The sequence below is a fragment of the Sitodiplosis mosellana genome, unplaced genomic scaffold (genome assembly GCF_009176505.1).
Source record: "Sitodiplosis mosellana isolate CC-2019 unplaced genomic scaffold, AAFC_SMos_1.0 Smas_scaffold_6197, whole genome shotgun sequence".
NCBI lineage: Eukaryota > Metazoa > Arthropoda > Insecta > Diptera > Cecidomyiidae > Sitodiplosis > Sitodiplosis mosellana.
In genome coordinates this window covers 2,149,102-2,174,159 of record NW_022601438.1, presented here as the reverse complement: position 1 = coordinate 2,174,159, position 25,058 = coordinate 2,149,102, and the positions used below count along the sequence as shown (strand labels likewise).

The 25,058-nt window shown below is 36.8% G+C and overlaps 2 protein-coding genes across 3 annotated transcripts in view; both read left to right on the top strand.

The window, feature by feature from the left end:
- LOC129577614 (uncharacterized) overlaps positions 1-22,231 on the top strand; it is a 25,386-nt gene extending 3,155 nt beyond the window's left edge. The window contains exons 2-6 of one of the 2 annotated variants that reach the window (XM_055464998.1): positions 11,767-12,122; positions 19,415-19,629; positions 19,719-19,851; positions 19,952-20,288; positions 20,764-22,231. In XM_055464998.1, coding sequence (XP_055320973.1) covers positions 11,767-12,122; positions 19,415-19,629; positions 19,719-19,851; positions 19,952-20,288; positions 20,764-21,068 — 1,346 coding nt within the window. In that variant the 3' untranslated portion in view covers positions 21,069-22,231. Of the gene's footprint in view, positions 1-11,766; positions 12,123-19,414; positions 19,630-19,718; positions 19,852-19,951; positions 20,289-20,697 lie in introns of both variants that reach the window. The other variant, XM_055464997.1, reaches the window with a different exon arrangement.
- Positions 22,232-23,129: 898 nt separating this feature from the next.
- Positions 23,130-25,058, top strand: part of LOC129577610 (hillarin) — a 31,892-nt gene continuing 29,963 nt past the window's right edge. Inside the window, exon 1 of the mRNA XM_055464994.1 lies at positions 23,130-23,357. The gene's annotated coding sequence lies outside the window, so the exon portion shown is untranslated. The remainder of the gene's footprint in view (positions 23,358-25,058) is intronic.

Sequence of the window (25,058 nt, the reverse complement as noted above, 5' to 3'; positions counted from 1 at the left end):
TCTCTCTCTCTCTCTCTCTCTCTCTCTCTCTCTCTCTCTCTCTCTCTTTCTCTCCCAATCCAATAACATTAGCCAAATACGTATAAAACGAACAAAAAAAAAACGTCTTATCGACGAATTGAAACGTTACATTTTTTCGGTGTGTACTGCGAAAATAAAGAAAAAGTACCGTAAAAACGGTTTTTTTCGTACATTTTTCATCTTCCTTTCAATGTTTCGAATAGAAAGAATCACACACACACAGAGCGCACTCAATTAGGAAAAAAATGGTATTCTACAGCAAAGCTGGTTTAAATATATCAATAGAACAGATCTATGATGATCGAAACATGAAGAGGGGGAAAAAACCAAAGACAGACATCGAGCAAAACACTGACTCTCTCATGGCTATTAAATCGATATGGACCGAATGAGAGGAGGAAAGGAAAAAAAATGAATTGGTATCTTTGTTAAATGGCAAAATGTTATTTTGATCTCGGCAATCAAACGATTGCAATCAGTTTTGATGATCGTGGAAACGTTTCAGTTAGAATAGAAACACAGGTTGGTGAACAGATTGATGTGTATGAGAAATTATTAAATGATGAGAACAAATGTTCGATAAAGAATACACCTTTTGGTCGTGCTTTTATGTATCCACCTGTCGTAGCCATTGGATTTTGGTAGCATTCGACATATACCAATTATAGGTTGTTTCTTGACCGATTTTCCGTACATTCATTCCATCGTCTAATTGTCTGCTTTAAATAAATTCGTATATTTTTTTCAAATGACTACATCGAAATGGTTGTATGTTCTTCTGTATGTGTGTGTGTGTGTGTGTGCGTTCAGTTCCAAATTTTCTAGATCAGTGAATGTGTGACTGCGAAAATGGTTGGCATTTGTTACGCTTAGTGACTGATGTCAGCTGAGCTGATTCGTTTCTGGTTTTCATTTGCTTCTCTTTCTCCACAAAGTTTCAAGTTCTAATAGTTTTTGCTTGAAATAGATACGCATTAAGTCGCACTACCTTAGACATGACAAATTATAATCATCATCAAATCGTGTATACGGTGTGGTTTCCGAGAAATCGAGAAGGAACAAGAACAATGAACGAAAAAAAAAGAAGTTCGGAGCCAATAAAAGTGTACATATCATCGTAATAAGCACACATGTTATGGCACATACATACAACATACTCATTTCGCATTCATCCGGTGCAAATTCGTGCCAGATTACAGCAAATTTTTGACTGAGAAATGAATTGAATTGAATTTTGTGCGGCAAATCGTTAGCTGTGTGTATTGTGACTTTAAATCGATAGAAAGCACACGGCTGACACCATGTTGACGGCACACACACACACACACACACACACAAACCACCTTAACAAGTGTTAACATTCATGCATTTGGTCTAGGTGCACCAAACCAACATTACCGTTATCATGTGTATCGCTGTTTCTTCCATTTCTTTCTCGTAGCAGCATTCTTTGCATGTGATTGTAGCACACCCAATGCGATGTATTGCACTGACGAATACCGAAAATACTCAACATCGAAATAGAGCGAAAGAACGGCCGATATGAAGAAAGTACGAAAACCCCAACAACAAACGTAATAACAGTAACAACAGCAACAACCAAACCAAATTATAACGGACCAATGCAAAGTTTGAGCTTGGCACCAAATGAAACCACATCACGGTTGAACATGAATTGGATTTTTTGAATGAACACACGAAAAAAAAACTACTAAAAACAGCAACATAGAGAACAACACTTCTTTAATGAGCAGGAATTAAGAGATTACAGCGAATTTTTTTCAAGATAGTTTCAGCGGTTTTTCTTGTTTGCTGGTTTGGGTGTTGTTAATTTTTAATCGAAATGCGTTGTTGTTGTAGTCGTACGTCTCACGATTTGAGGCGCGTTTTACTTGTTACGAAATCCATCAAATACCGTGTGATATCATCCACCTCGGCGCGTAGAGAATTATTGTTTTCAATTGAAATGTAATTAGTTTGGTTGTTAAGCAGTAATACTAAAATAGAAATTTTATTGAGAGCATTTGAAAATCGGTTCGGGTCACATTCATGCACATATTAACACTCATATGGGGACAAAACGCTGTGAATTTGATGTGATTGCATCTGAAAAGGTTCACACATTTTCCACGAAATAAACTTTTCATTTTAACTCTTGCAATTACATCTTGATGATGTTTTCAACTCCATTCACACCTGCCTACGCTTGTCGTCACGCACATTGCGTCTGCATTTGGCATTCACTGTTTGCTTGCTTCGCTTATCGAATAATAGTTAGGCAGATTTTGATCGATTACAAACATGCAAACGAATGAGCCAGTGCTTCCTGATCATATGTCGCCTCGGTTTTGCCGGCATTGCGATTGTTATTTGAAAATGTTTGCGAATGAATAAGAAGAGAAAAGCATGGTGAAAACAAAAACCGGACGCATAATCAGAGTTTTTTCCGACCTTCCTCTGTGTTGTTTACCACAAAATCATAATCGGTATTTCCCAAAGTAACTCATACCAGTCATGATTTCAACGACAACAACAACAATCAATGGGTGCTTTTTCTGTTGGTCGTTTTTTTTTTCTTCGTATGTGGTTTTTTTGAAGGGGTTGAATTTGCTACACAGAATACATATTACCAAGCTAAAATTGTGAAAATCAACATAAGATGAATCACCACCGAATGATTCACTGATTGTCGCAAAGACCATCCATATATCATCATCCAGTTAACATAAACCAAATATTTGTCATATTTCATGCCGTCGAAATTTTTCTGGGTCTATGGATTCAGTGTGGAACCATTCAATTTCGATTGATTGATACGTTTTTTTTTTTTGCTCTGGTCGCAACACTTGTGCGCTGATCCATTTCAAACATTCCAACATTTAGTCGCACGAAGCGCACCTACGAAAAAAAAACAACAACGTGGACTTGGCAAAAACTTGGAACGGTGTCGCTTGAATACACTTCTGTGAAACAGATGAACCGCATTCGCTTTGGGAGCGGTGCTTTTTTTTCTTCTACTTTTGCACAGTTACCCATTGCATAATTACAATTGCATATGTGCAAAACAATGACTGTGAACTGAGGAAACAAAAAGAGGCGAAAAATCGCATTGGACAACTCAAACACACACACTTATACACTTGTAAAAAAGCAGTTCACATACGTCGCTCCAGCAAAACATTTGTTATTACCCATTGCGTAACCGAATTGTATGTTAACGAGTTCAGTTGAGTTTTGAAGTGCATGATATCGTCGAGTGATACGGTGTACAATATGGCGTTGAATTGACTTACACAGAGCATACACGGCACACATATTTTCCGGGCGGCTGACACATTACACGGCGTACACCCATCATTTCTGTGTTCTCGATTCATATTCATTTGCTTGGCACGTTTGTTTCATTTGCATTTTTTTATATATATCATTTGCTTCGACAAATAATATGCGATCAAGTACAGCACAGCACAGCGCAGCGCACAGGTCATTTCGATCGGCCGATTTTGTTATCAACAAAAATAATTGTTTATGCCGTTACAAATTTACAGTTTGAATGATTTCTTTTAACCAATTGAAAATGGTCATTGTTAACGGCGACAAAAGTAATTTGCTTCAAATGACTTGTATAGTTCAAAATGTGGTGCCGTTGTTGATTTTTCTATCTTCCCTTTTTTCTTGCGTCTCTTTTTAATACTTTCAACAGAAACATTGAATTGAATTCAGGCGCTAGAGATCTTGTGTCAATATCAACAACATTTTTTGGGAACAATCAAATCAATTTATTATATGGGAAAACAAAATGAATGACTTTCGTATGATCGACATCACACGTTGGTCATGAGTAACACATATTTGCCTGGTGGCAATGCAATACTCACCACTTATCGCCGTCAATAACATAGACGAGTTGCATTCAAGGTACAGTAAAATTAACCGCCTAATGGTAACTACCAATTTAGCCACGCACACACACCGGGCGAGAGAGAGAGAGAGAGAGAGAGAGAGAGAGAGAGAGAGGGAGAGGGAAAAAACCATTTTATTTTTGAATCAATTTACGAGTATGTTTCCCTTTCGGCTGCATTGTACTACGGTCCATTTTCTCGAACGGGCCACTTATCCAATTTCAATTTTCCAAGCGACAAAAACATACTCACCAAAGAACAAAGCGAAAGAAGGAAAAAAAACCACACACACCAAAATGTAAATGGAAACACAAAAATTATAGCCAATTAAAGAGGTTCATTGTGTTTGACCTTTGCAAACAGACCTTCCATTTATTTTATTTAGCGTGATGAATTTGTTTGAAATTATGTCTTCGACTCCGGCACTCGCATTGTACGGAGTATGACTCTCTAAGTCGCTGAGTAAGTGATTGACCAGCCGAGTGAGCAAGCGCGAGAGCGATTGGTGTCATCGAGCAGCCGATCATACGGTTACAAAATACTAAAATGGTTTTCAACATTGTATCAATAACTTTGTGCGTCGAGGTTTGAGTACACAAACGGCCAATTTAGTTCACCCGTTTTATGACTTTTTTTCAATTCATTCACTTCAATTCAATTACAGCGGAATTGATTGGTTGATCCAAAGTGTTGGCATCACCAATGATTAGACACCGTTCCTTCGATGATTCAACAGCAATCGCACCGTGTATGTGTGTGGGTTTTCTTCTATTTTTGGTGATACATCGTTCAACCCGAATTAACCCTGAACTTGGCATTCGATTTTCAGTTATCTTCCATTCGAAATGGTCTTTATTCCCACTTTGTCTCTCTCTCTCTCTCTCTCTCTGTTGGGAAGACACTTCGATTCGGCATTGTTTCTCTTCCTTTCCATTACTTTTAAAAATAATTGACGAAGCGTGAAGTTAAAGTGCAAAGTGCGTTATTAACATTATTAGTCATCCTGAGCAATAATTCAGGTTTCATGCATACTATTTTTAAGTGACTAGACAAACGGAAAGTTTGTATATTAAATTGCGTGTTTCAAAAGATTTTCCACTTTTTTTTTTGTTTATTTTTGTTCATGCTTATGCATTTGCAAAACTTTCATCTTTAGATGAAAAAAAAGAACAATTGACAAAAATTCAATATCCATGTTTTTTACTGTCATCATACCGATTTTCAAACCAAATTGCTTGAATTACCGCTAAATTATTCATTGTGAAAACAATTTCACCACGCGCCACAGGGAGAAAAAAAAACGAATACATTAACATTTTTTGGAAAGCTTTTCACCGCCATCACAATAAATAAACTCTTCCCAGTGTTGTGTGTGTGAACTCTCATTATTCCAGCAATTAGACAAACAAGAGCATCATCGTGAGTTGAACAAAAGCCTTTGCCGCAAAAACAAAACTCATGGCACACAAAAAAAAAACGAATATCGGCCAAATTTTTACCGGAATATTAATCTTCTGGTCATTGAGCGCAATTACTTCCGGAAGTATGGAGCATGAGCCGTAGAGTGCTTAAATTAATTCACAAAAGTTGAACACTTAACGCCGTCATCATGTGTGATGTTATCACACTGGTTGTGTGCTTTGTTTTGTTGGTTTATTTTAAATTGATGCAAAAAAAAAACAGCAACAACAACCGTTTGGTTGGCCATCCGTCCGCGATCTCCTATCGCTGGATTGATTCCAAGTATTTTACGTTCAATGCACTCGATTAATTTAAAACAGTTTGCAGGCCGTCGTTATTGTTTCTGACTCAAATCTTGTTTCTTGGTGCATATGTTGAGTGGCAGAAGTTGCCGCTGCTGCACACCGACCATACGAAAGAAATGACATTTTAAACAACAAATAGTAACAAGTCACTCGAAATCTCTTAACGACTGAATCACATGCTCGTGCACAACGATAAACATAAACAGTTAATGCGAACTCATAGAATTTTCCAGTATGAACAGCAAAAGCCGTAGCATCATCACAGAAATTTATTTAAAAAAAAAACGTCAAAACGTAAGAAAGATAAACTAAGACAAAACCGAAAGCCGAGACCATTCAACTGGCTTTTACCAAATGCGAGCACAAGCGAACGACGGAGGCAGCATCAGCAGCACCGATGAGTGTGTGTAAAAACGCTGGAAATTCATAGTGCAAACACAAGAGATTACAAACAAATAGCAACAAAACAAACACATATATTTTTTTTTTTTTGATCAATTATTCTAAAAATAACTTTTAGCAGCCACTTTGCTATTGCCCGCCCGTAATGATGTTTAATGTTTGTTTGTATGAGTGAAATAGTTACGAATGAGCGCATACACTCTCATCAACACTTGATGATTGTATGGATGATGTCGATGTAAAAATGAATCCACATCACCGTTGCCATCAAACGATCAAATGAATGAAAAAAAAGGAAATCATGCAATTCACGAAGGCGAAGAAAAAAACTGGCTTCAATGAAAACGCAACATGGTCTGTCTGTACGCGTTTTTTTTTCTTTCGACTTCTTCTCGTGATTTAAAGCCTGCTGCTTAACGAGAGAAGAGAAAAACGGCGTCAGTCAGCACGGCGAATGTGAAAAAAAGAATGATCGAGATGCGACACATGGCGCACAAAATAGTTTGCATGCAACAGAGCAGCAATGCAAAGCAAAACAAGAAGTATATTCAAAGTTTCATGCAAGCGAAGCAAACAAACAAAATCGCTTTTCTATACCAGTAAATCCGATGCAGTGTTTTTTTTTTTATTTGAATGGTGATTCCCATAATTTGATACATTTCGAATATATATTTTTTTCAAATCACATTGTGAACATACTAAAAGAACGATTACAATTGCCCATGAAAATTCACAAAAACCAAACCGGGCATATACAGCATCAGTTGACAATTGAAAGTGACGCAAACTATTATACTAACACGCGCCAACGTTTAATGACAAAGAAATGAATGACGAGAGGGAGAGAGAAAAGCAGCGAGTGTCGAGCCGAGAGTTTGTTGGCGCGAGAACGGTTTCACTTTTCGTTTTAGTTGCATGTCGCCGAACAATAACAAATTTCGATTGAAAGCCTCATTATTAAAGTTGCGCACATAATTTCTCTCACTCAATTGAGCGACAGAGATCAAGAGAAAGAGAAAAGAGAAAAAAATAAGGCCGCCTTAACATGCATAGCGAATGTATGAACAATTTCAATCTCGATTTGACGACATTTCGAGATAAAAGAAAATAAAAACGATATGGCACTTAATTATTAGCGCGATATTTGGTACTATGCTGCTCTCCGCCGAATACACACACATAAAAAAAAACCAATAATGTTGAAATGATTCGCTCGTCGTTGTTTTTTCGCTCCTCTAAAAACCCAAAGTTGAGAAACACTATTCGACAAAAATAAATCGAGTAACGGCCTCTAATGACTCGACCGGCAATTTTTTTTGCGATAAAAAAAACTCGATTTTTTTCATGTGTGGCACGGGAAGGCAACGGAAGCGTACGTGATCAAATAGGTGTTTTTAATAACACGATCACGAATCTCCTCATATAGAAACCGTTTGCATTCGCAATGAAATATCAATGGATGACGACAACGGTGGCGACCACAACAACAATAATGGCGACAGCGTGAGAGTGACAAAAAAGTGACTAATTTTTTGGAATTTGTCACACATTTACAAAATCGATTATACGGGCTATGCAATTCAACGGATTTGTATGTCAATTTCATTTTTCAGTAATGTCGCTTTTCCAACGAAAAAAATCGGGCTTATTTTGAGTACCCAGAGAGAGAGAGAGAGAGAGAGAGAGAGAAAAAACCACCATGTACTCAATTTAACATTGCGTGACAAGCACTCTCGCGCATACACTGCAATCGTATCATTTATTTGGTGAACGCGACCAGCACAAACGCAACGCCAAGAGATCGCAAGTGAAGAGGCAACCAAAATAAAAACAGAAAAAAAAAACATAGAAAGAAAAACACAAAAACAAAAACTGTGAATTGAAAAACCGAAAAAGCCAGCGTAAATAAATGATACTCTTGTGATCAGTGCTATGCCATTTAGAGACTTTCCAATAATAATTTGATTAAATTTTTGGCCAAACACGTACGCACAAAATATGTTGCACGTTGATGAAATTCAATTTTTTTCTTCTAATGACGACCAAACATTTTATGACGCACATATCACACACTATTGTGTATGTGCTTTTCCCCCCGAATATTGTCTCTACGATGGGATCATAAACACATGTCATTCTGTCGTATTTTTTTTCTCCTCAAATATATTTTTTTGAAACAAAACCACACCATGACAAACACTTTTCAACGTCATCCTTTTGCATGACCATTAAAAAATTGCGATTCATGCGTCACACACACTCACCAATCGAACATTTTTCGACAATAATGTCTGTTTTGCCAGCGCACGTTCTCTTTCAAATCTCTGGAGAAAAACCAGATTTCAATTGTGTCTCTAGCGCGAAGCACTAAACGTATAATTGTATCGAAAATGAACGGACATTTTTATGGATGAGTTGAAACCATTGAATCAATGCAAATTGCAAAATCCAAATCTTTAACAACAACAGAAACAAACAAAAAATGATGTAATATTTGCGAAATTTGTATTCTAAAATGGATAATTCAAATAGCTACCGACAGCATTCGATCTGTCGAATAATAATTTACATTCCGTTTGTTTCTGTTTTTTTTTTCTCGTCTCAATATTGTGTTTGGGCGCATTCAAATTTGTACGGATTTCTTTTTTCCATAATAATTTTGCGGCCAAAATTTTTTGATTTAGATACAGTCAAGTGACAAATTGAGCTTATTTTGATTCGTTCGGCTTTTGAAGAATGGGAAACCTCATTCATATGCGACCGCACGACCATCTGAAAGAATTTGAACAACGAAAAAGTGACAAGAATTTAAATTTTTTTTTTCCCTTTTGTTTTCTTCTCATAAAAAAACAACTGTCGACAATTTTGATTCGCATGCGTTTGCCAATTTTGTGTTTCAAGTGTTTGCCCATTTGATCACAAATGCATTTATCCATTGCCAACGACGACCACGATGGAATTGCATATTCGCTTGCCAGCATATACAAATATTGAATGTTGAATAATAAATTAAAATGACGCTATTAAAAATCATTAATTATCACGTATTTAAACAGTACGGATATCGCGCACGAGCACGCACGCATTCGCCTCCTTCTCTCTGTGTGTGAATTAACTCGTGCGCTCAACTTGACTGGGCTCGGCCCAGCTTGAGAATAATTCTTACCGTAGCATCGACACATATAAACCAAATTGTTTTGGTTGTAGCTCACCAAAATGTAAACGATTTCATGTTTTAGTTGATTTTAGCAGTTTGTATCTAATTGAATGTGGCGAGTGACCTTATCCTAATCGATGAAACGAACAATATTCGACGATTCCTAGTTCATTCAATTCGAAAATGGACGAAAACAGTGATCAGAACTACGACGATGACAAGAGAGAAGGAGAAGGAGAGAGAAATAAACAAGACCGCAGAGCTTCACTTCGCTACGCTCTGCGTTCTTGAGTTTTTAGTTACTTAATCTATTTTGTTGTTTCACAAAAAAATATTTTTTGGCGCACTACATGAAATGTATTTCATCAAAGTAACTTTGAAGTAATATATTATTTTGCGAAATTAATTACAAGATCTTGGTTTTATTTCTTTTTTGAAATATACAGCCTTTGGTTTGAATTAAATAAAAAATATGAGCATAAAATTCAAATTCACCATAATTTGTTTCATCACTCAAAAAGTATTTAGAAAAAAAAGAAGCAGATTAGTAGCTCTACATTTCATGTAGTGCTAAAAAACCAAATGCATTCTCTGTTCAGTTTTCAGAACACTCAAAACGAGTTTGATGTCTCAGATTCGATAGTTCGGTCATTTGTTTGCATTTCATACATTTTCTGTTGGTCGATCAATCGTTCTACGGTTTATGAAGTAAAAAAATCTATTTAGCAACAATTTTGAATTTGAATACACTGAGTTTTTTTCATTATTTCTCTCTCTCTCTCTCTCTCTCTCTATACAAACCAATTCTAATACGACAGTCATTTGCAATGCTCGTTAAACTTCAACATTCCAGTTGTCATTGTTGCTTATTCGTAAGTGGATTTTTTCGAGTCTTTGTTGTCATAAACAAAGCAAATCAAAGTAAAACAAAAAAAAAGTCGCCGTTACAAATGGCTTCCGCTAGTGGAAGAGATTCGAGATCGAAAATGCATTTTGAACGAATTATGTTAAATATTGATAATGCAAATAAGTTGAAACTCGCTTAGCAGCAGCAGCAGGTAATTTACGCTGTTTGTTTCTGTTGCTCAATTTGGCCAAATCATGTCTGTATCACTCACGGTGTTTATGTGCAATGTGCATAAGCATTAGTTACACTTATTAGACGGTTTAGTTGGCGCGAGTATAATGTATGTGAATAAAGTCGATGTAAAATTGTGTTTTGTTTTGTTTTCGCTAATCTTGTTGCCATTAGAGACTTGCCAGTCATATCAGTGAATAGGCCCATACACGTCGATATATTGATACGTTTCGAAGTACGAATGACCGGCAAAAGTGAGCTAATGCCGTTCTCCTTAATGAATGTGTGTTTATTTTTAGCACTTATTCGATCCGAAAATAGGTATTATCTCCTTTTATTGATCGGGCCGGACTTTGGTGTAAACAAGTGTTGACACAGCGCGCTTGCTTGCTTCGCTTGTTTCACTTGTTGTTTGGCTCTCGTGTGAAATGCAAGAGAAAAAGAAGAAGAAGACGCAGAAAGCGATGAAAAAAAAAACTTTCATTTCACATACATATATATGTGTAAATTTTGCTGATAAAAAGAAACAGGCTTTAAACCTCGCCAGTGTGTTTACCTCAAATTTTATGGCGCGATTTATACCTACACCAACAAAAGAAACACCAAAAAACACAGAAAAATGTTTAATAATCGAGCGCACGGGCATAGAACTGATTCAATGACATCTTTTCGGTGTGCAGACAATAGATATCTATATATAGTGTGTATAAACGAAAATTTCAACAGCAAAGCAAATTGCGCTCGCCTTTGAAGCATATACAATTATACATATAATATGTGAAATGTACAAAAACAACAGAAACGACACAACTAATAGAAGCGCAACACGTTTGATTCGCCTCTCCGTCTTCATACAGCGATCGTATATGCGCGATGCATTGAATGGATTATATGACGAAGAGCAAATAAGTCGGTGGTTTGAACGTTCCGTTTCTCGTGGTTAATCGTGCTGTTTATAGCCATGTGGCTGTAAAAATGACCGAAAAAAGAGTCGAAATTCATGTCAATATTAAATGATGTAGGTGTGTGTATGAGTGTGAGGTGGATCGAGTTCATTGTGAAGATTGAATATTATTTTCATCATCGATCGGATGCGTGCCGTCTTCCACGAAGCACATATTTTTATGAAATGACAATGCCCCTGAACCTCGTTCAATTTATTTCCAAGAACGATAAATATTGGGGGGGAAAACGCAGAAGAGAGCTCCAAAAATGATATTAATACAAGGATTTCACCATAACAACATATATGTGCAAAAGGCTCATTTTCAACACACTCGAATACATTTTAATGATCACAATTTCCGCTTTCAGCTAATTAAACTTTGTTCCGGTTTTAATTATGACTTTGTTCTCTTTATCTCCCTCTCTCCATTGCTTGATCGTTGTGCTGACTGGTTTCTGTTGCTGCCTGAAAATGATTCATCTCGTGCAATGCAGCTCGTGATTCAGTGATGACATCGGCCGGTGGAGTTGGTTTATCATCCATAACAGTGTCACCAATTTATAAATCATCACAGTCGGTGTCTCATCAATCGATCTGCTTTGCTGAAACCGAACATATGCTCAGCGTGAATGGCAAAGAGTCGAGCATAGTACTTGATCTAGAACCGAATCGTATACAATTAGGACCGTGTAAGCGTACATTCAAGGCGCCCGAGCCGCACGGATTCATTGTTAAATTGCTGAAGTTCAAATCAAAACAGATGCGAAATCCAAACAGCCATATCGATAGTAACGTCGGAGGTGTGTCAATTGATGTGTACAACGAAACAACAACGTGTCCACTGAACATTGTGAGTATAAATTTTGTTTTCTGTTAAATTCATATTGTTTAATTATTTGTGTTGGGAACAACAATAACAACTTTACCGCGCTGCTGCTTTTATTTTACATATTAACATTGTGTTTACTTTCCGTTTGGAAGTCATTGTCGTCGCTGTCTCTTTATTCCGCCATTTGTTTATCATTTATGTAAATAAATTAACAGCCATCTAAAACATCTAGATCGACTTAGTCATATTTTCCAATGCGCCTCCAATTCGCTTCATCTCTTTCGTTCAATGCGAACCTTGTTTCCTGTGTACGGTACACATCACCTCTTCATGAAGAATCTTCTCGTCTGAGAGATGAGTATCTCATGTTTCTGACGCTTTGTTTCAAGTATAATTTTTGCGCTTCTATGAATTCCCTGTCCCTCCCTGAATGAATGTCGCGCGTTTTATTCGGGCGACGTATGCGGCAATAAGCCGTGTGTGTACGCGCGAGGTGTGTAGATGTTTTCGTGTGAAGAAACAAAACAAAAAATCCAACTGCTTAATGAGTTTAACTTGTTTATGCTGATGCTATCTCACTGATGCTCAAACATCAAACAACACAATACATAGTATGATCATGTTTCTAGTTTAACTCTGGATATTCCACAGACAACTACTTCAAATAAATCGCAATTAAATTTAGCTCTTTTTTTTCTCATCATAATTTGTCTGTTTTGAACCCAAAAACACAAGCAAATAAAAAGACGTCTTAACTGGTAATTTAAAAATGTTCAAATGGCGGATTCTCGATTTAAAGGGAGAATAATTACCGAATTATCAGGAACAACAAAATCGAGACGTATTTTACGCATTTTACGCAACGTCGTCTGGTTCATGTAACGCGTAGTTTGTATGGCGTAATTCTATCTCTCTCCCTTTGTATCTCGTTATTATCCAAAACCGATCACAAATAAATCCACATTCAAAATATATCATCGCTTCTCAAGTGTACACAAAGAAAACACTCACTTGTCTTCTTTTTGTTTGACTGTTAGTTTTACAAGTAACACATCAGGGTAAAGAAACGGATTTGGCCGATTCTATTTGGACAATTAGCGAAAAGATAAAATTCAAGCATATTTTTAGTTCAATTGAATGCATCGATGAAGAATGGGCTTATTTAAAGTAACAAACAAATAAAAGATCCGTCATTTTTTATGTCACTACGGCATATATTTTCCCATTTCCATTGTATTACGCTTCGAGCTGAACGATAAATAATCCGATTAGTGTTCAGTTCCAACAATGTATTGTCAATCCAGTATTTTGATCGATCTGCGATTGTGCGAACACATTTGATGTTAACGAGGCAGGAATGTACAGTAAACACTATTTCACTAAATACTTGCTATTTGATAGCAATCGAATATATATTTTTATCTAGACATATATAGATTGTATAGTTGCCAGTTTTGGTATTCGGAAAACAAAGTGTACCTACCGCGTAGTACAAAACAAACATTAGCAAATTGAACTGGTGTGGGTTAGAATTATTTTACGTTGATAGGCAGAAAAATAAAATAAAATAAAATAAAATATATTTTATATATATTTATTTCGTGCAAGTTTCTATCGAAAATTTGATCTCGACATAGATTTTGAAAGCTTTACGAGCAGAAATTACGATAAAATAACACATGGCTAACTGAAATCGTTGATTTCAAGGTAGATACACAAACAATCACACATCGTCATCGTGTGCTATGTGCACGCATTTCATTCAATCGACAACAAAGAGCAGCAGACTAATGATTGTTTTTGTTTGTGCTTGCAATGAAGAATAGATGACACACAGAAAAAAAAACCCATTTAAATGAAATTGTGCATATTGAATTGATACGGGCATGTACAGTACAGTGTGCACGTATGAGAAATCTCATGTTATTTTGTTACATTTTGCATATTGCAATTAAATCATTTTTATTTTGAGCATTTGGTGATGGAGTTCCTCCACAATACACAGACACTCACCAAATAATGAATGAAGAACTCTTAGCCTCGAGCTTGCTTAGCCTAGCTGCAGGGCTTTTTATTTATTTTATTCAATTTTAGTTCATAAATAGAAATGGATTTGCATAAAAACGGCGCTGCCCATTTCAACTTTATTTTTATCGTTCATTTACAAATGGAAATAATTTTTGTGTTTTAGTGTGGTTGCTGAGCGGTTGAACTCCTCAAGCACATTTAATAAAGACTGGAACGTCAACTTCTAACAATTTTGCAATAATTTAATTGCCAATCGACCGTTTGTATGCCTCTCAACCGATGTTAAATAGATATAGTGTTTTTGTTCGTTTTCAATTCATTACCATGTAAATAGCAATGGATTGGAATCAGAGATTAAGTGAAGGATAAAAGAGAGAGAGAGAAGCGGCAACGTGGAGAAATCACATGCACAAACATAAAATGTGCCGATTACAATCTTCCACTGAATTTGATGTGGCCTGGCGTAAACAAAGTGCAATTTGATTGAATGCGCAGACGTGAAAAATTAAGAGCAACAAACAACTTGAGAACCGGTTTTCTAAGAATATATATTGGCCACCGTAGCAGGCATCGGCAATGTTGCATACAATGCATTCAAATGGGTGTGAGTATTGTGGGCATTGGCCAGCGTCGGTTCCAGCTCCTATGTCACATCGACTGAGCGGCAAAATGAATTGATCGCTTGCGCTTGGCCGAAATGAACAAACAAATAGCAAGCGACACACAGCATTTGCACACTCTTGAGAGATCACTCTCCCTCTCTCTCTCTCTCTCTTGATCAAAACACAATCGTCGGGTGAGAGTAACGAAGCATGATTATTCTGTCTGGCCCATAATAATTAGCCCCGTACCGTGAAATCAAGTCGACCGGCGTCATAAGTGCAATCACGGGTTGCGGCTACCAATTTGAACATTACCATTATTTATCAAGTGCTCGCTAATATTATGAGCGAATTAAGTAGTTAAGTTCTGTTCACGGTCTCGTGCATTTATTTATCGATATATTAGATTTCAACAGAAGCAACGGCAGAAGAAAAAACAAACAAACAAAACATAGCAACAACCAACCAACAATATGACTTGATGACGCTGAAGACTCTAATCAAAGCACGAGCCGCCACCGCACACATGATTATTTTCATGAATGATCAAGAGAAGAGAACTCATAATGAGCGAATTCATTAGAATCAGTGTTTGGAAATTCGAGAATATTATTGCTCGATAGAATACCAGCTGTGTGTATCTGCATAGTGTGTATGTGTGTCGATGGGCCCTTTTGAAATTACCGATTCATTGCTCATGACATATTTTTCTGATTTATCAGGCCTTTGTGTTTGTTCGATTTGTGTTGCGCGTGTGAATGCTTGTTCGGAGGGTGTTGAATTCTACGATTACACGTGGAATGAAATCAATTAATGTCGACAATTAATCAATTTGCTATTGAAGCATATGACATGGAATTTTGTAAATAGAAATAGAAAAACAGGCGCTTATCCAGGCGCAGCGCAGTAAATGAGCCTGTTCGAATTCAAAGTAGCACACCTCATTTATTGCGAGAGAAGAAAATGAAAAAAGACCAGCGAAAGAATAAGAAAAATAAACGATGGACAACAAATCATAAACACTACGACGAATGACGAGGAGAATGTAATTGGCGCGTGAAATGTGCGCGAAAGAGAGGGAAAAGCGGTGCAATTATTACAGCGCGGCGACCGATATACCTACATTTTGGATTATTCAAGTACACACATACGGTGTGCACAAGAGAGAAACGCAACTTTTTTACGACTGTCAATGATAGTCTCAACTTAAAAAATGAAATCCCTTCCAATCAAGTCGATCGAGAGCGAGCCACCGAAATCGTGTGAGTACTTGTGTGTGTGTGTGTGTGTGTGTGCATGACCAAACCTCGAAAATTCTAGCTTTGATCGGTCAGCATAAACACGCTTTTTCTGGTCACGGCGTAAAAAATGAATGACTTCTCGCTTGTTTTCTTCTTCTTTCATTTAAAACGAATCATGCCATGTTTTGTCTGCGAAATTGACCATATTGGCGAAAAGGCGCCGTCAAGAAATGTGTACAAAATTCAAGTAGTTCGCATTCTTTTCTCCCCTCGGTTAAATCGAATCTCCACGTAATTTTGTTGCGTGTGAAATACGTACATTTTTGCTTAGCTTCCAATACAAGACTACGGCAAAGTCACGTAAGCCAAAAACAGAGGAAAAAAGCAACAGCAGTGGTGGCAGTAGCAGTAGCAGCTACAGCACCAACGACGACTACAGCAATAGCATGAAAACCTTTGACGATCTTGGATATCTGCGTATGAGGCGTGTGCGCGCGCTCTCATATGCGGAATCATTGATTTTGTTGTTACTAAGGCATTTGTTCGCTTGATCAATGATCATGTACAGCCATACACATTTGGTTTTTCGTCGCGCCGCAAATCAGCAAAAACAAACACACATTAGGTGAAGCGGTTTTGAACAATAAAAGCATAGTATTAAAAATGAAGCGGACGACCAAAAAAAGTGACAGCAGCGCCGCCGATGAATTGAAGGTCTTTCTGTTGATCGTTGTCAAAAAAAAAAACTGAGAGAAGAATCTAAAGCTCTTAAGCTGTTCGATGCGCGCGACGGTAGTGATAGGTTTGTATATGTGCAAAACTAATCTCGACGGTTTTTCGAAAGCAACGGTCGAACAATGCGAAAATTAAAACACACAATAACAAAATGTGTCGTCCAGAGCGACATGTTGAATGATAATAATGTTTCATTGTGTTTGTGACACAAGTTCGCACAGCATTGATGTTAACATTTCTTTTGAATGCTTAAGCCAAAACGTAAGCCCCATGGCATTAAGATATGCACACATATTTTTTTCTCGCTAACTCTCCATTATGGAATGCCGAAATGTTCCAGAATTTTGCAATCCAATTCGCCTTATTTACGTGTTACATTTTCGAAATCCCTTGAAGAGTTACGAGTTTGGCTCCGTGCACATACACGTACCGAAATACCATACCAAATGTAGCGATTTAAAAATTGAAAACAATAGACAATAAAAGTTATTTTCGTTCAAGTATAAAATTGCAGTACGACGCAAAAGTCGTCATAATGTGTTCTATTGAATGTCAATTGTCGCCAGTTGAGAAAATCAAACACACGTTTTGAAACCGAACACCGATCATCTTAAACGGAAAATAAACTACGGCTCAACGAAGGGCAAAGAGAAAAAATTAATAAATTGATATGAGACAATTGGCGACGACTTTCTGGAAGGAGGAGGTTCTGCTACACAGAGAAATCGAATAAACAGATGATATTGAGCGGGCTGTGCCAACTGCACATCGATTAATCGACTTGATTTAATTATTGAAAATACAAAAAAAGAAGAAAAAAATTATTGACAACAGAATCGCAGATTAGTATCGATTTGAATCATGTGAATCATTACTACATAGTATAAATTACTGTATCCGATTGCTGAAGTCATCGCCGGGTGATCTTTGGCATAACATGCACTCGCTCTTCAAGATCTGCAATTTGCATTGACAAGGCACTTGCACAATTTCAATTGATATTTTTGTTCGCATAAACTTGTCACGAAACCCATTCATTGTTCATAGAAAGTTGAGAGTGAGAGATCGAAATCCGCATAAAGCTTACTCGTTCACATCGGCATATACGCACACATCGATTGGGTCAAACACACACATACAACGATACATCGATCACATATGGGCTGGTGATGCTTGTGCATGCATGCGACGGCGGCGGTGACGGTGACGGTAGAAATACCGAATACTTTATGAATTGAGATTATTCATTGAATATCTAATAAGTTGTAACAAAGCGATTTGTGCAAACGTCACCGAACGGTGTTTTCGAACCAATACGTCGAGATGTTGTTGATAGCAAACAATGATTTTCTATCTCATTCCATAAAATTTGTGTGCATTCAAAAATTATTTGATTGAAATATGAGCCGCAATCAATCGATCGTAGCTATGAGCGATCGTTCGTTCGTTTGCCAGCGATCGATCTGCTCTCGCTTAGATCATCGGCAACAACAACGACATCAACAAAAAAACACTTATGAATTGTAAGATCACATTGAAATATATTCAAGAAATTTGAATAGTGGCAACATTTTGAAGCGAGATTAGTTTTTTTTTTCTGTCACATCACCGTCATCGCCACCGTCGCTACTTTCTGTTCCATTCAGAAAACAACACCGAATTTTTTTTTCTCAAGAATTTCGTTCAACGTATCATTTCTCACTAAAGCAACAAGCCCATATGTCAAACATATCATAATTACGGCATTTCGCAAAACAATCGACTAACTTTCAAAGGAAAAATACACGATATTTTTAATGGCATTGGCCACCTTTTACGTGACGGAACATTTCATTTTAACTGTTTGTTCAATTAGCCACATGTTATTTTTTTCTCTTCTCTCTTTCTCGATGTGTGAGCTTTCAATCGAATATTGCGCAATGCGCAACCATTGTTCAGCATTTATTTTGCACGAGCAGCGACAACATTTTTCTGTCATTGCTCGGAATTAGTAAAAACAACAGTAGAAGAAAAAAAAAAACAGCATAAACGATAAGTGGCTGATGATCGAATCCAATTATTGCCTGCCTCTAGCCCATTCTGTGACTACGTTAACACGTTCAACGCTATCGCTAAATTATAGCAATTCGCATTTGGGTTGCACGATTACTCATCAAAAATTTTATTTTTGACAATGGCATACAAAAACCACTCAAGATGAAGCCAATTACGTTGCCAATAACAACGTCATTGACCATGGAATGCTTGTCAATTCGATGGAATCTTCCAAAAACTGCCCCCAAAAAACAGCACATCAACACTGCTGCTCCTGGTGGTGGTGCGTTGATGCTGTTGCTGGGTTGCATTCACTTTGTGCTTCGATTCGATGCGATGTGATCTTCGATCAAGATGAGTCAGTGTGATTGGTTCTATTGAATGTACCACTTAAGTATCGAAAATTCCAATAGCTGAATCACCATTTTTCGTAATAAAATAGTTCACAAAGTTGTCAAACTGGCTGGCAGCATTCGACCTCCAATCCTGTTTAGGACCAACTTTTCTTCTTTTTAAAATAAGCAACAACAGCAGCTCAGTTTAACTAACTAACGATATATACACAAAAAATAATATAATGACCTAAAGACGTAAAAGAAATCCTAGATTCTTTTCGTAATTAAGATATTGACGTTGTTTTTTTTTTCTTGTTCTTTGCTTTGATATGGACTAGATGACCGGGAAAGATCCATTGACACCGCCATGGAAATTGGATCCGTGTAAAATGGAGGCGCACGGCATCAACAAAGAGATGGTTAAATTAACTGAAGGTTTGCTGCGTATATCGTGGACACCGAATCGCCATTCGCCAAAATATAAACTCATAATTACGACGCTTGGCAAAGGCTATCATTGTAATCAAGGGAAACACCCATGCTTGAAATTCGGGTTCGTATCAATTAACCAAAAATGTTGCAATTCAAATTTGATTAGCTTAATGAAATGTTGACGATTCGAATTTTATTGAACGCACGCAGGCAAGAGACGCTATTTTGTGTGTCATCGAGTCTAGTTTGTGATGGTATTAATCATTGTCCGTCGGGAGATGAGTACAACAGCGATGAGGATCCCAATTTGTGTGCACAAAAGCGAGGATTCACCGATTCAAATGTATGTTCATTCGTGGTTAATTGAAAAAGAAATGAATTTCATGTTTTGTCCGTAATTAAAAAGACATTTTTGATCTCTCATTGACTTCATTTAATTTTAGACATCATTTGGATTGAGCATTTGGCAGCAAATTTCGAAAGAGTTTTTCAGTAAATTGTATCCACCCGATGCAACAACGACCGTACCGACAAAATCACCAATGAAACCAACATCGACGATGCACAAAAAACCGACGTCACCGAGCAAAGATGATGATGGCATCGACGACGATTCCAGCGAAAATAACACAACCGACGATGGTGTAATGGAGTCATCAACGACAAAACACTATCGTCACATTACACTATCGAGAGGTTTATCGAAATATGGTCCATGGGGATACCTAATCCTTGGCATGTTGCTTTGTGGTGGAGCACTGTTAGTCTGTGTACTTTGGGGTAATGATCATTTGCAACAACAACCTTCGTTCCACCAACACAATCCATTTTTCCAACCATTTTCATTTGCAACATTGACCTCCATTTCACCTAACTAACCGAAACACAGATATGTTCATCGCGGAATATGTTGATCATTGTTTTCAAAGGAACAGTATTTTTTCGCGTATATAATCGAGTTCAAAGTGATTCTGCTGAGAATAAAACAGCATCTTATTGCTTTGTGAAAATTCAATGCTAATCACAATCGAGATCGAAAGTATAAAGTTTAACTGGTGAACGCCTGGCAAACATTGATCAATATATTCAATAGAATGAATAGAGAGAAATAAAATCACTCGCACAACCCGAACGAAACATTTGAACACTAATGATTACCTATTCATTTCTCTTTCTCTCTTTTACTCAGAATGTTGTTGTAAAAGCGACAAAACCTTAACCACATTAGAATCATCTAATATATCGACAATTACAGGCAGCAGTTCAAATGCGAATTTCAACGGTCCTCAGCCGGAAACAACGTTGCCGCCAAACTACGATGAAATCGATCCGCCACCATCCTACGCAACACTATTTCCAGGCAACAAAAGCGTTGATGCCGAATCAACAAGCTCGGCCCAGCCAACGGCCAACTCATTATCAAACGATGCGACTCAAGGTGGTGTTGAAGTTGTCGTTGCCCCTTGTGCGGCATCAGATGCCATGGCCAATGGAAGCAGCAGTAGTAGTGGCAATATAGCATCAGCACCACCTTTGCCATCTTCATCCACATCTTCGTAGGCAAAGACACGGAAACGAAATCGGCAAAATTTAGGATTTTTTTTTAAATAAATAAATTCATTTTATTTAATTAGACTTTATTTCGATACGGATCGAATTAAATAGTTTGGCAACTACTAGCCCAGCAATAAAATTTGGGCGAAGAAAAACACGGCCAACACAAACTTATAAACAATTTTTGTAAATAATTTTTTTTAAATAATCGGCGCGAATAAGCGAGAAAGAAGCAGAGAGAGAGAGAGAGAGAGATGTAGAGAGCAATGGGATTCATTTCGATTTTGGGCAATCCACTGTTACAAGTGTTTTCTTGTATAAAAAAAAAGAATAATAATTAAAGGAAGAAAAACACATTTGACTGATTAAACTTAATGTAAAGTGGAAAACCGCCCAAGTCTTCTTGTTTCTATAGAGAAAAATTCAATTGAATGGAGAAACGAAAAAAATCACAACCCAAAATAATCGCAATCAAAGAGAAACTTTTTAAAAGAAACAGATAAGCAATACATTCCTTTTTTTAAATTTTATTTATTATTTAAGTAAAATGCGTTGAGTTTAATTCGAAAAAATTCCATTTAAATGTAATGGGTGCTATTTTTAGTTCGTTCATAAATATGTTGAATTGGCAGCGCGCTCATCAGTTTGTCATTCCATCCGCAGTGAATTTCCTTTCAATGATTTGTTTAGCCCATAACCATTTGATAGATTTTTGGTCATGCATTGAAAGAAAACAATGCATTTTTTTTTATTGTTACTTCTTTTTCCAAGACCATTATTTTGTTTCTTGCAGTTGCTAAAATTGTTTGAATTGAGATATCATCTGAAGTTGTCAGAAGAATTAAATTGAAAAACACTTGATTTCAAGTGCATTTATGCTTAGTCCAATTATTATTTTAAAAAGAAAATAGGGTTTGCTATCGAATATCGAGCGAAATCGCATAATTTTTTTTCCGCGTAATTTTCCCATTTAATTCCATAATGAAAGAGATAGAAACAAAGATTGAGCGCACAGATAGGAGACAAATTAGCGTTACAAACATGTGTACAATGTATAAAATCAGCACAAATGCAATACATAATTCCGATGAAATATTTTCAATTGAAATGTGATATTGATAACAACAATAATAAAAAAAAACCTATATAATAAATCATTTAAACGAAAATCGTTTCAGGTCGTTTAATTTCAATGATAATCCCTGTTTTATTAGAAATTTAAATGAACCGTTGCTAAATTTAGAAACGCAAGACAATAATAAACTGATCTCTAAATTCAGAACAAAAGCGATTTTACTGTAAAAAGAAATATAATTTTGCTATTGAGAAGAAATGCAATTCTGTTTTCGGTCGATCAACAAAATTGCCCAATGAATTTATGCGGAATTTCAGGTGTTTTCTTTTGAAGCTTTCCAATTACTGTGCCTAGCAAAGATACGTACCATAAAAGCACACGGTTTTTATTCCGAAGCTATGGCTAAACTTGAATGACAGCAAAATACACATACTACAGCACACACACATAGGTGGGGTCCGAATCAAATGTATAACAAACGCAACACACAATGAGAATGGCACATTCATATGATGTTTTTTCAGTGTGTTGGTTGCGGCATCGACTAGATACAGCTCTTGAAATGAGAATAATGAAAAAATGCATGCAATGTTTGTTATTTCTCAATTTTAAAGGGGGAACCAAGTTAAACGTATTTGGTGATTAGCGCAACAGCGCTCCGCCGGTCTCGGTTCTTGTCTATGTTTGTTTGTTCGATTCGAGCATCTGGTAGTGTATGAAGCAATGCGATCTGTGCATTTGTATGTGGATGCGATCGACAACGTGCGCACAAATACCATGCCAATTCGATCATTCGCTTCTTCTCTCTCTCTTTTATCGCATTTGAATGCATCAATGTGTGGCTGAGTCGTTTGTTTTATCTACTCTTCTCTCTCTCTCTCTCTCTTTCTCTCTCTCTCTTTCTCTCTCTCTCTCTCTCTCTTTCTCTCTCTCTCTCTCTCTCTGAATGGGATCGGCATCAGTACATATTCAAGTGTTTATTTACATCGAACGCTTTTTTATTTAATTTCTCAACGAACGGTGTGCCGAGACAACGGTGTGCCGAGACAACGTTGCTTCGTGTTTTAATTGTGTTCCTAGTGCAACAAAAGTTAACTCAATTTTGTCATATTTTTTTTCTGTTGTTGTTGTTGTTATACGTTCATTTGCATAGACTCCCAGTAACAAATTGAAATAATTAGTGTCTTTGTGGTTTTAAATCAAATGTTATTTAACTGAAGGTACAAACGGCTTTGGAGAATTTCGTCACAGATATTTATTTGAAGCGAAGGAGTATTTCGATCGTTTTGAAACAGAGCTATTTCAATAATATGCAAAGAACATTTAAACTGATATAACCAAATTGTTTGCTGTCAAATCCTGTCTCGCTCACACCAACCGTCACACTGACTCGTTCGTGTACGAATTGCTGTTACCGTAAAAGAGATGTTGTACGCAGTAAACTCAGTTTAGATGTTCTTTCAACAATCGCATTTTTTGCTCAAATTTGGCGTATCGAATTCATTTACTGCCAATTTAAGCATTATTGGATAATTAAAGAACATTGAATAATCCAAGTCAATCTTTATATGTATATAAAACTGAATGTTCGCCTGTGTGTGTGGATGTGTCCAATTTTTTTATGATTTTTTAATTTTTGATTTAATTGATTGTTACGCCGTTAAAATTCTTGCAGCTGAAATAACAAATTCACATATTTGTTTTGATTTTCGTAATTCATTTTTAGAAGAAGTGAGAATTTTTTCTCCTTCTGTTTTTATCTATTTCGCAAAGCGACCCATCATCGAAGCCGAGTAGCAAATAAGAGAGTGAATTTCGATAACAGCAATTGTGATGATCAATGATTACATGTTGTTTTTTCTAAATCACATATATTCAATAGAATCCCTTGTCCCAATTGGAACAGCATTAACGAATCGAAGAATATTTTCAGTTGTCGATACACCTTGACAATATATAAAATGTATGTTTCGTGTAATTGATATGTGATTAGAAAAAGAAAAGTTTTTATCGATGTGGAGAAAGAGAGAGAAAGAGAGTGTTCCTAAGAACCTATGAATTTATAATGAGAGAATTCTAGATGAAAAAAAATACTTGGGAAGAAATGAGATAACGATCATCATAGTCCCATGGGACACCATGTTGAGTTCGCTGCACGAAAATTCTATGAATAATTTCGGATTTGATGCAAAAATGAATTGATTAAACGATGAGAGCTAAAAGCTGAATTAAATGCGAAAGTTCCCGTTATCATTTCGTTCACCGGGTGGATATGATTCACACTTTTGCATTCTTTTGCCATGGTTTAAGCGTAACAGCAATACTTTCACGCGAAATATTTCAACCTTTCCCTAGCTGCTTTCGTGAAACGAAAACCATAAAATCGTCTTTGTTTGTATTTTTGAATGTTCAAATCTGATTGTTTTTTGTTCTGTTGATCTTTCTGCGTCATGACATCACAATGATTAAATTGCAAACAAATCAACAAAAAAGAATCAGACTTTTGATGCACTCTGCCAGATTCTATATGGAATCGTAGCATATTTTGTATTTAGTTGTAGTTTCTTTTTCACTGCATTTCACCACAACGCCGCACAAGAGACACACAGAGAAAGAGAGAAAGAGAGAAAGAGCAAGTGGGAGAGAGAATTTGTGCGTGAACAACGATAAATTTGCACAATATTCATTCTATTCATAACCAAGTCAAAAGAAAAATATGCAGAGCGAACAAACGCATAAATTTGCATTAAATAGATCGGCGGGCATACAAACAAATACACCGCATCGCACATTTAGATTCCGACTCAGATGCAGATAACAAAAGTACTAATTCAGCAGCAATAGCAACACACACACACACAAATACACACACACAGAGAGAGAGAGAGAGAGAGAGAGAGAGAGAGAGAGAGAGAGAGAGA